The sequence below is a fragment of the Protomyctophum bolini genome (assembly GCF_963924005.1).
Source record: "Protomyctophum bolini genome assembly, chromosome: 2".
NCBI lineage: Eukaryota > Metazoa > Chordata > Actinopteri > Myctophiformes > Myctophidae > Protomyctophum > Protomyctophum bolini.
In genome coordinates, this window is record NC_137863.1 from 29,859,617 (window position 1) to 29,872,525 (window position 12,909).

A 12,909-nucleotide genomic window follows, 5' to 3' on the forward strand; every position below is an offset into this window, starting at 1 on the left:
CGTCATTGATGACTAATTTGTACTGTAGGCTTATCACATGTAGTTCAGAGGGTAGATTTGTTAGATGAGCATGTTGATAGATAAATCCCATATCACATGTTGACGTGTCCTTGATATGCTGCTGTTCTAGGTTTTGAAGCTGATGACTCTGATTATAATTCCTCAAACTAAATCATGCCAAAAACAGCCATTCCCTGACCGGGAATCGAAACTGTGACGCGGAAATTAGAGCATGACCATGTTTCATTTAAATGTCTACATTTTAGTAAAACATTGGATGCTCTGAGCCAATAGGATATAGGATTTACTTCATAAACGATAGTTTTTAGTTTGGGGCGAGAACCCCTTTTGGTGTTTTAACTACAGTATAAGCAATATGTTATACTTTAACTATTGAAAAATAGCAGATCTACAAGCTCATAGCACGCCACCGAGTGGCGCGCTATGAACTTGTAGTTCTGCTATTTTTGAAAAATCGTAAAAATGCGGCACAAATCTTTGAATATATATTCTTTCAGAGCGAACTTTTTTTTTATTTCGACATCAGGCCTAAATGAGTTAAAACGTTTGTGAAATGAGGGGTATCTGGACTGAGCGTCAATTTACATGATATCATTAATAGCAATCCATTGTTATACAGCAATAGAGAGTATCATTTTTCCACCTGGACATGCCCTCCCAGTCCCCTCATATTGAGCAGAATGGAGCATTGGAGTTTGGAAGAGCTGGTTGGAAATCACTCAACGTTTAAAACCTGTTTGTTTCTAAATTGCACATAATGCAGGAGGCAGTGGGACGTACGTTGCGTTATTGAGCTGCAATGTTGGTGAGTTTAACACTGTTTAATTAACCAGATCAGATCAGATAGGACCTTTCTGTTTGAATAGATGGGCTGTCAAGGCCAGAAAGTTTTGCCATTCAGTAGGTGTTCCCATAGGGCGTTCCCACATACCGGGTTTGATGATGTCATGTGCATCACACCTGCAGCTAGTTTTGGTGATTGCAGTCTGAGAAGAGCTGTTATCTTGCAATCTCTCAGAGACAGACTAGCTATTTCAACTTTCTAGGGCAAAATAAAAGGTTTACAGTAGGAGCAGACAACAGAGATTATTCACGGTAAGCTGCATATTTTAGATAAAAGCACAATGGCTCAACTACAAAATTGTAAAGATGGATTACAATTACAAACAACCGAAACACATCATGACTCCATGCAAGATGGTCACAGTGCGCAGCTGCAAGTTTTTGGGTATGGATGAACCTGGTGCAATACACTCCAAAATACACATCTTAAAGTTTGCATTGGACAATTAATGGGATTACTTTTCACCCCTATTTCTCCCTATAGTCCTGGAGCTATGACGTCTGCCCTCAGGTCGGTGGGGCCCTGGGCCCTGCTTCACATGCGTTCTGTGCCTGGACTGGATGAGAGGGAGACTGAAATATCTTCATCCACATTTAATGGGAAAGGAACCGAAGAAGGGTACAGACACAAGTTACTGGCTTGGCAGGAGAAATGCTTGAATGAGTTGCTCATGTTGCCTTTCTGTTCCCACAACACAGGGCTGCAGATCCACCCCATGAAGAAGACCAAAGTGAGGAGGATGTGCCACCTGTATTATTTCAATCAAAGTACATTGACATGTGTAAGTTGGCGTAACTACCTATTTCATAGTTTGTTGTGGTATTAGCAAAAATAGCAGATGTACAAGCTCATTTGTTGCCTTGTGAGATCTGCAATTTTTGCAAATATTTTAAAACTTTCAGCCTACAGTATGACATGCTAAAAATATGCCAAGTCGTTTGTTTTGTAATGTTTCTGATGAGCCCACTGGTGGTAACCTTGTTTTCTGTCTGCCTTCTGCAGTCCCACTGTATCAAGACTATCTGCCATCTCTGAATGCTGCCCTCCAGCGGGCGAGGGAGGGTGCTCTCAATGACCTAGTGACCTGCCAGTTCCTACCGGGTCTGCAATCCCCTATTAGCTCTGACAGATTTACTACTGAGTTCTCCAGCCCTACTACTTCATGTTCTCCCATGGTAACTCAACCCACACCATCACCTCAACCTGTCAGGGTGAACCCATCATGTACCCTGTGGCAAGACCTGCCTGAGGTGAAGGAGAGTGGTCTCCTCAACACGCTGACCACTAGAGAGTTGCAGCTTCAAGAGGTATGTAGTCGGCACCATCCGAGATTATTATAACTCTCATATGTGTGTAGAGGCAAATGAAAACAAGTAGCCTTAATATGCCACATTATTATGTGACAACAATAATAAATAATAATAATAAAAATGGTAACATTAATAATGATGCATGATTGATTAGGCCCCATTGATTATATTTAAACGTCTGGAGCACTCTGCTGGAGCTGTTGCCCCTGTGACCCGACTCAGGATAAGCGGTTGAAGATGGATGGATGGATGGTTACAGTAGTAATAAGAATTCATAAAATGAATGACTTAAACCCCTCTTGTGATCTGAAGGCCAGGTTTGAGCTGATTGGATCCGAGGCGTCCTACTTGAGGAGTCTTGGGATAGCTGTCAATCATTTCTTTGCATCAAAGGAACTGAGAAAGAGCTTGTCGAGAAGAGAGCAGCACATTCTTTTCTCCAATCTCCGTCACGTGATGGAGGCCAGCGAGAGGTACAGTAAAGGGCATGTTAATGGAACTATGGAACACTATTAGCCAGTCATGGACGATGTACTCACCCCAGGCAGTACTGGAGTCAAAGTATAGATACGCCTGGTCAAATATTACTCAACTTCTTAGTCAACGTTGCCCTTGTCAAATTAATTGTACTTGAATTAAAGTATTGGAGTAATCGCTTTTAAAGATGCTTTACACATGCTTTAGAAATGTACAAATTACAAGGTATATTTTCTTTCTTTGTCAACTGTATTGCAATTTTGACATTTTGACCTTGGGATGTGATGTGTTGTGAGTTTGTAGTTCAGCTATTTTCACTACATAAAATTTTAATGTGGAGTGAAAGTCTCAAATTTCAAATAAAAGTGACCACTTCACCCATTTTCGACCAATTTTCATATAATTGGTCCTCACTATTAATGCTCATTATAATATGGTACGATTTCTATCTATTCACTCACTGGCTCAGAGGAGGACTGTGGATAATTCAGAAACCTGCCTACCAGTGACATCATCGATGGGGAATCAAAGCTAAGAGAAACTGCAGGCTTTCTATTCCTGGAACGTTGGCATGCTATAATAGAAGCTATTGTTCTCGCATTAATAAACTAAAACATGAAAATTATACCAAACCTGTCACTGGTAGGTGGGTCTCTGAACTGTCCACAGCCCTCCCCTGAGACGCAGTGAATAGACAAATATAATGAGCATTTGAGGTGAACCAATTATATGAAGATAGGTTGAAAATGGGTGAAGTGGTCCTTTAAATAGTTAAGTAAGTAAACAAAACACTCAAAATGTACAATTAAAAAGTAAATCAAAAAATCTAAATCAAAAAAGTACAGTGCTCAAGTAAGTTTTTGTTTTGTTCCTCTCAGCCATTGATATTAATGGAATTGTATTAGAAGAATGTATAATGAGTGACTACTCTTGTGTCTGCAGTTTTCTCATGGAACTGGAAACTCTACTTGGAGTGAATGTGTTGATATCTCATGTTGAAGACATTGTCCTCAACCATTGCTCAACATTCCAGGCTCACTACGTGCCTTATGTGACCAACATGCAATACCAAGAGGCCCTTGTCTGCAGGCTGCTGTAAGTCTGTACTGTACTGTGTATATAGCATATCTCAAACAAATGTGTTCCAAGCCATTCATGTTTATTTGTATATGTTTCAAGGGAAAATAACAGACATTTTCTGCGCACAATGAAGAAACTTGAGGGTGACCCTGTGTGTCACAGACGGGGTCTGAAGTCCTTTCTCATCCTACCGTTCCAGAGAATCACTCGCCTTAAGCTCATCATGCAGGTACAAAACTACCGTTCCAGAGAATCACTCGCCTTAAGCTCATCATGCAGGTACAAAACTTCTGATGGCATTTAGAAGCTGTGAAGATTTGCCTCTATTGCATTGCATTTGTCACAATGCAAAGAAATATCTGGAAATGGCTTATGTAGTTTTGTACAGTACAACTCTTGTTTTGGGTATTTCATAGTTTAGTATCTTCTTTATCACTGACCATACATTATCCCAATAATGTAAAATATTTGACAGTTTCAAAATATATGTTCATGATCAGTAGTTGCACATCTACATAGCCTCATGCAACGTGGTTGTTGCACCGACAACATTTCTCCTCTAATCTTTGGAGTTAGACTGAGCCTTATATTTAATTGTACCAGTCCTCATCGGTAATTTGTAGTTTAAATTCCGTTTCCCACTTCTCCTTAATATACAGAGTAGTCATTTCTTTACTTGCCTTCAGGCCTTGGTAAAGAGCTGAGATTACTCAATTATCAACCATAATCCTAATTAAATCAATCATATTTTATCGCTTTCTCATAGCAATCTCTCACCTGAAAGTATAGAAAAAAACTCCCCAAATGACATTTTGCCCTTACATTTTCAAACATCTGCATCTTTTCAATGTATAGGTTATATAGTTTATAATTTCCAAACAATAGTATCCTCAGTCAATCGGAAATCCAAACAAAGAACTGAGCATCTCTAAATGACCTCCATGGTTGACTCTGCATGCCATCCCTTTGTAGAAGTTCCTTATTAACGGAGCAAATAAGTCATTTTCAAAATATCCTTTGATTTATTTCCAGATTCTTATGTTACTGTGAATAACATCATAATGGACTTGTGGATTGGTAAAGGCTGCATTGTTAAAAAACGCCTGTTGGATTCGTTTCCCCCCTGTCATTTCAGAACATCCTAAAACTGACCAAGCCAGACTGTGGTGCCATCTCATCTCTGAAACAGTCCATAGAGGCCATTCATCAGGTAAATGGTCCATATCAGGTAAAACAGTCATCAGGTAAATGGTCCATATCAGGTAAAACAGTCATCAGGTAAATGGTCCATATCAGGTAAAACAGTCCATGGAGGCCATTCATCAGGTAAATGGTCCATATCAGGTAAAACAGTCATCAGGTAAATGGTCCATATCAGGTAAAACAGTCATCAGGTAAATGGTCCATATCAGGTAAAACAGTCATCAGGTAAATGGTCCATATCAGGTAAAACAGTCCATGGAGGCCATTCATCAGGTAAATGGTCCATATCAGGTAAAACAGTCATCAGGTAAATGGTCCATATCAGGTAAAACAGTCATCAGGTAAATGGTCCATATCAGGTAAAACAGTCATCAGGTAAATGGTCCATATCAGGTAAAACAGTCGATGGAGGCCATTCATCAGGTAAATGGTCCATATCAGGTAAAACAGTCATCAGGTAAATGGTCCATATCAGGTAAAACAGTCGATGGAGGCCATTCATCAGGTAAATGTCAGTAAACATCAGTGGATCTAATCAGTGACTTGCACTTCACCTTATCTTCATACAGCTGGTCCTCACAAATGCTCATTATTATGAAATGGCACAATTTCTGTCTACAAGCTCTTGTGTCCAATGGAAACTACAGAATTTTCCATCCTGGAAAGTTGGCATACTTTAATAAAAGCCATTATTAGTGCATTAATAAAATAAAACAGTTTGAATCTTGGTTGAAATAACCAGACGATTTGCAGGCAGGTTTCTACAGCCCATTTACAGTAGATATGTAGAGCGAGTAGACAAACATCATGCCATCTTTTAATGAGCATTGTTGAAGAAGATAAGGTTGAAAATGGGTGATGTCCTCCTTAAGATAAGGTTTAAAACTTGTTTTAAAACTTTATTTAAATGAACAATTGTCAGACAGTGTGTGTGTGGGGGGGGGGGGGGGGGGGGGGATCATGTAAATCCGTTTACATATGGTGTAATCCATTTATATTTTTATAACCAGATAGTGGACAAGTGCAATAAGGGAGTCCAGAAGATGCAAGAGATTGAGCAGCTGGTGCAACTGGAGCTGCGACTGGACTTTGGCACCGTTAAGGTCTCAAATCTATTATCTTCTTGGCACTGCAAATCTGTTCAAGTCACTGGTGACTTGACATGTAACAGGTTTTACATCACAGCTGTAGACACTAGTAGGGGTGCAACAGACAACCGTAATGGAACGAATCAATGATACAAAAAAATAAATGATGATAATGGCTAATCTATACAAACACATTGTGTCGTGGGGCTATGGGCTATTGGTATGGGATATTTTCACAATTTCAGCACAGCACTAGCCTGGGTTCCAGCCTGATTTTCTGCGTTCCGCGGATCTGAAATGTCACTTCGCAAATCAAGTGACATTTCAGATCCGCGGAAACGCAGCAAACCAGGGTGGAACCCAGGCTAGCACGGCACTGTTGTGCGACAAAGTACAAAAAGGTGATTTAGTTTTAGTTGATTATTTTAAAATAAAATGTTTGATATACTGTGATTGATTCAATATAACAAAATAAGCTTGATTATTTTATCAAAGGTAATTGATGCTATCTATAAAGATAATTGAGTTGCAGCCCTATACACCTGTGTAATTCATAATAGACTGAACAGATGTTGTAAATGAAATGTCTTCCTAGATGTCTTTTTACCTTAAGCTGTGTGTGTGTGTGTGTGTGTGTGTGTGTGTGTGTGTGTGTGTGTGTGTGTGTGTGTGTGTGTGTGTGTGTGTGTGTGTGTGTGTGTGTGTGTGTGTGTGTGTGTGTGTGTGTGTGTGTGTGTGTGTGTGTGTGTGTGTGTGTGTGTGTGTGTGTGTGTGTGTGTGTGTGTATATATGTGTGGTTAGTTTCCCTTTCAGTTTATAATCTCCCATGTCCCTCTCCATCCAGAAAGTACCTCTGATTGTAAGTGGACGTGTCCTGGTGCACGAGGGTGCCTTGAGACAGCTGACACTGGATGAAAGACCAAGTTCACAGATGTCCTTCACAGATGTCTACCTTCACCTGTTCAACGACCTCCTGGTCATCTCTTTGAAAAAGTATTTCACAAACTCAAATCAAATCGCCACCACCATATAGCCTCGCTTGTATGTCCAAATCGGTTGGCAGGAAATGGAAAAAAAGATACTGAACAAACACTCTGCTATCAGAATAGTGTTTTAACTTTTTACCAAAACAACTTGTTTTAACCACAATATCATTTACCCATACCTTTTTAACCAGGTAAGACCGGGAAAGCATCCGTGTCATTTTTGATTTTTGCATTGGTTATTCAAAAATGGCAGATATAAAGGCTCTCAACGAGCTTGTACATCATTTTTTTGTAATCTTTAAAGTATGAGAACTACTGATTTAGAATGCCCGACAGTGACGATATCCAAATGGTATTGTGTAAATATGCTGTGCGGTGATGCCACTCTCCTCTGCCACCATCAGGAACCAGCGTTTCGTTGTGGTGGATCATGCTGTGTTTCCAACACATGTACGTGTCAAGCTGCTGAAAACCAACGCTCTGGGTCTACCATCAGACTCCTTTCTGTTGCATCTATCTCAGAATTGCACCGGACAACCGGCTGTCTTGATTCTCGCCACACTCACAAGGTGAGAATTTGAATTGGCATCTGAATCGTCTAATTTGTTTTACATTCACCACTTCAACCCTAGCATTATTATTCTTCACCAAACATTGCAGATCTGCAAGGCCACAATGTTGTGAGATAAGGGTTTAAGTGTTACCCCTGGTGTTCACAATTTGTTAAATGTTTTAAAAACATTTTCAGCGAAAATGGCAAAGCTCACAAGGTGTCATGTTGCGTTGAGCTTGTAAATCGACTATTGTCAAACAACAAAGTATATACCGTAGTGACATTTCTGTAACAGCCTGTGGTACATTAGAAAATATCTGTAATAAAGACCTATTTTATGTGCTGAATAAAATAATCTTATTTTTTATTATCAGGTCAGATAAAGAGGTGTGGATGAAGGTACTGATGTGAGGTGGGATAATCGAGACGGAATGCATCAGTTGGATAACTTTTTTTAACTTTTTATATCAGATTAGATTAAAAATACATTTTGAAGACACTAACACAAACTTAATGTTCACTTTGTACCCTTTTTATTTTTATTCTTCACTCTGTACCCTGAAATGCATATTCACTAGAATCAGCGCACTTTGCTCATGTTTTAGAACACATCTTCACATTTGCATGAACCCACAAATATGATCACGAGTGGATAAGATCACAAATCTGATTATCGTCACTATTTGTATATAACAATAAGGGGAGAGGATGCAATCCATTTGTTTATTTATAAATGAATAAAGTTTTAACACTTGTTTGGCTTTCTTTGTTTTTTGAACGGTGCACACATCTCCTTTTAAATAGTTGTCCATCTGTCCGTGTGTGTCCGTTATTACAAAACCCATTCAGTTTAAGAAATGTGCCTTATCTCTACCATCATACACCATCGATGGCATGATGATCATTTCAAATGAGAGTCTCGGCAGGGTGGGTTTCTGACCTGGCTGCTATACAGTCCTGGTGCCACAGGTGTGCAGCCAAGCAGTTGAGGAGTGGAGCGACGTCATCAAGTCCGTCGCTGACTTCACCCCCGATTCTGTGCACCGGTATGTGCCACTCCTCCTGGAACCTGCACACCTCCCGCTCCGTCACATCGGTGTGCATGAACAGGTCAAATCTGAACATGATGTCAAGAAGATTTAACAATCTGCAATGCCTCTGCATGAACAGACAGTGACACAATGGTTGGGGTTAATGTGCAATTTGCCAGCCGAACAATGTCAAGCTCACCCACACACAGTGGAAACGGAAAGGATACTTGGTGCCGACCACCAGTTTCACTATGTTGTCGGACGGGCCAGACCACTTGGAGATCTGGTTTGAAAGGTCATCGAATGAGGTCCTGTCTGTGAAGGAGAACAGGAAGAGGACGGCATCCACTTGCTCCTTGCATGACTGAAAATATAAAACGCCAGTGGTGTAAGTAAGTACTTTACACCTACTAGTACTTACCTAGTACTTTACAACTACTGTAGTTAAGTACAATTTTGAGGTACCTTTTTACTTTGCTTGAGTATTTCCAATTTTAAGAACTTTTACTTCTACTCCACTACATCTGAGGCAAATATTATACATTTATTCCTCTACAATTATTCAAAAACTTTAGTTACTAGCTACTTTGGATTGACCCCTTCATCCCTATACATTTTGGCCATTTGAAAATAGCCAGTCTACTATTTTCAAAAGATGTATTAGATCTCAAAACTTGTGAAATGAGACATTCTGTCATTCTGCATAATGAGTCATATTTGGTATTTAAGTATATTTTGATACCAATACTTTTGTACTTTTACTCAAGTCAATTTTTTATTCTGAACTTTTACTTGTAACAGTACTTCTACATTGCAGTATCGATACTTTTAAATGCGAGTAATTTTTCCACCACTGTAAAACGCCATTGTGTGTTTATATCCCCCCAGACTTAACCATTTTTAACCTGGTGTCCCTATTTTGCCAACCTTTAGGGGGGAAAATGGCCGACTATACTATTGTGTTTCATGCGTACCGGAAGCAAGTGGTCAAATCTACGCAAGGCGTTCTCTCCACAGTCCCACAGCTGCAGGCGGAAGAAGAGCACTCTGCCGCTGTCTCTGAGCTTCACTGGCCAGTACACCACTGTCGTCTCAATACCTGCAAGTACAGCAAATTCAATAGTCAGTATAACTCCTGTTAAAACAGGCCTATGGTGGAGTACAGTAATGATCAGTATTTAATTCATAGTATACATTTTCTGTGATTGGTAGGACTAGGACAGCAGTCTGAGACGTTGACAACCCCCAAGAATGTAATTCGAGACTAAGATGAACTTCAGGAGGATGGGGCGATCAGGACAAAAATATTTTGATACAAAATAATGCTTAAGCGATAAAAGACAGTGCGATAGTACCACATGTAAAATCTAGTTATCAATGTAATTTATATTAAGGTTGCTTATATGATCTCAGCATGCCATATGACATCAGAGGCAGTGTGTTTAGAGTAGACCTACCAGTTGTTTCATAATGTAAGCTAGGTATATGCATTCCTGCCAGACGGGTTGCAAGTGCAGTCTTCCCCACTCCAGTCTTCCCAGAGATTAATATTTTATAAGGAACTGTGTCCACGGCTACATGAGGAGGCATCACTGGAGACTCCAACAAACCTGCAAAACGAATATGTAGTTGCAGTATATTTTTATTTTTTGAATACATATTTGTCAGGGTTAATCAGAGTAAACCTGCAGCAAGTCATGTCATTGTCATTTTAGTAAATATGGCTACATATGAAACACAAATGCATAAATCATGGAAAAAAATGTTTTCTATATGCATTTTCAAAGTTGTCAATCAAGGAAACGGTATAGCCTACAGCTCTAAAGCATGTAGACAAGTGTACATTTTACCTTACTAGTCGTACTAAACTACACACACTGGGTGGGTAAAAGGAGAGGGATTCACTCTGCACAAAATATTTATGGGACTACAGAGAAATTGTATAAAGTCGAACTGCCCCTGGCCTGAATTCCTCATGGTATGGTAGACAAATAAATTGTACCCAATCCCAACAATTGCCCATAATTCTTCTGGGTATTTTGGAGAATGCCTTTAAAACGGTCTGTGAAGTCAAACAGGTTGTCATAATTGTTGTTGTGCTGGGCTGCTGGCTATAATTACTGTAACAAATAACAATGGCTCTGGACGACGACGTGCAATTCCAACATGTCATTCCACTTTATGTCCAATAGGCGGCGGTGCTGCATCAGTCACACACAATAAAAAACACTCAACAACGCAAGTTACACAACAATAATCATCATACCAAATTTTCGCCGTCTTTTCTTGTGCAGGATTCTGCTGAAGAAGTCCTTACTCTCTGCACAACGGTGCCAGTCAGCGACCACAATGGAGCCGGGATGCAGGATTTGTGCCATGAATGATCGCCGCTGGAATTAGGTTATAATTTATAATCGCACAAATTAGGCTACTTGTAGCGTCAAATCTGCACCACGCGACAGCGTCGCTGGCCGACATGAACCACATGAACAGATAAGATAATGAAGACTTTACCTTCCTTGACCCTTTCCTAAGGTAGCTTTAGGAAACCAAAGCTGTGGTAGGTTACTACTTACTACTAGGTAAACACAATTTCGCCCCTAAAGTGCATTCTGAAGTGCATAATAGTTGATTATTCCCCGTTAGTCATTCTTTCAAGAACAGAATGGTGGTAGATAATTTTAAAAGGTTATTTCTTTGGAAACAAACTCTAGATACCCGCAAAGCTCGGTAAACTAAAACAGCAGCATCCCCTTGACAACCGAAGAGCTTCAAGCGTCACTTCCGCACGTTGTTGCATGCTGCTGTTGAAGCTCCAGTGAGACGCTAGAGGCCGCTAAACACCCAACTGTTCAGTGTGTTCACAGTGTATTCACTGGTAATTTGGCTGGTGAAGGTTTTCATTGCTTAAAGGACCACTTCACCACTTTTCAACCTATCTTCATATAGTAGGTCCTCATAATAATCATGATAAAATGGCACCATGTTTTTCTTTCCCTCCTCTGTGTCTCATAGGAGGGCTGCAGGCAGTTCAGAAACCCGTCCACCAGTGACATCATCCATGGGGAATCCAGGCTAATAGAAACTGCAGGCTTTCTAGCCCTGAAATGTTGCAATGCGAAAATGGAAGTATCGTTCTCACGATAATAAAAATCTAAACATTTTTTTTAAAGAATCTTGTTTAAAAAAAGATCTGCCTAACAATGATGTCACTGGTGGACAGGTTTCTGAACTGCCCACAGCCCTATGAGACACATGTGCCATTTTATCACGATTATTAGTGAGGACCTATGAAGATAGGTTGAAAAGTGGTCCTTTAAAATATAGTATATATATTTCTTTTTTCAAATACTCGCATTAGGCCTCCATTTAGACCCCCATTTGATGATTAAAAAAAAGAAAAAGCAGTATATTTCTGCTACCCCCATCTATCATTTTTATTGTTGCACATGATTTGGTTTGCATGTCACTCAAGAATGTCTTTACTGTGTAATAACATTTTTATTGTTGCACAAGATTTGGAACGCACGTCTAGAATTTCTTTACTGTGTAAGATAGAGACAGTGAAACTGTCATCAAAACACCCACATTAGGACCATTGGCTTAAGAAATAGGCATCAATCAAATAAATAATGTACAGACGGATCTTAATTTTTCTTTCTTTATTGAAACATTTTCATGCAGAGAGAGAAAGGTAGAGAAATCACTATGATAACCTGCGAGCTTCGACTTTCAGCACGCCATTGCTCTCCAAGGATGAAGTCACCGACATGGGATCCACAGCCACAGGAAACTTGCATTTATGGGCAAATTTATTTATGACTGAGCCATCAACTCCCACCTGAGGACAAATGTAAGTATTTAACCCTCTCAGACAGTAACATATTAAAGAGCGACCCCTGATACTTGGTTGTGTGTTTGGTGTTAGTCACTGAAAATGTCAGATCCACAAGCACACAACCAGTAACGTTTACAAACTACTGTACTCACCTTCTCTGCATTGACCTCTATCAAGTTGTTGGAAGATGTGATGATGACATCCTCTGGAGAGAATTCACTCACATCAACACTGAACTGGAATAGGTCTCCTACGGTCTGGATCTTCCCAAAGGGATATAAATGACCTGAAACATTTTTGTTTCAGAAAATGAGACCACGTTCATTAGACAAACTAGTCGCCTTCCCTTTGTTTCTCTACACAACTGACCTGGAAACTTGTGTTCTCTAGCACTTTGCCAACGTTGTGGTCCAACATCTTCAGTGGAACGACCTTTCTCCATGCCGTCCTAAATACACAGCAATAGGTAGTTGTCAAT

General features: G+C 39.9%; 1 protein-coding gene across 1 annotated transcript; it reads right to left on the minus strand.

The window, feature by feature from the left end:
* Window positions 1–8,099: 8,099 nt before the first annotated feature.
* cplane2 (ciliogenesis and planar polarity effector 2) lies at window positions 8,100–11,343 on the minus strand. The gene is made up of 5 exons (XM_080777960.1): window positions 10,860–11,343; window positions 10,051–10,203; window positions 9,568–9,692; window positions 8,821–8,957; window positions 8,100–8,679 (listed from the first exon to the last, which is right to left on the minus strand). The coding sequence occupies exons 1-5, from the start codon at window positions 10,969–10,971 to the stop codon at window positions 8,469–8,471; spliced, it is 738 nt and encodes a 245-aa protein (XP_080634086.1). The 5' UTR covers window positions 10,972–11,343; the 3' UTR covers window positions 8,100–8,468.
* Window positions 11,344–12,909: the final 1,566 nt, after the last annotated feature.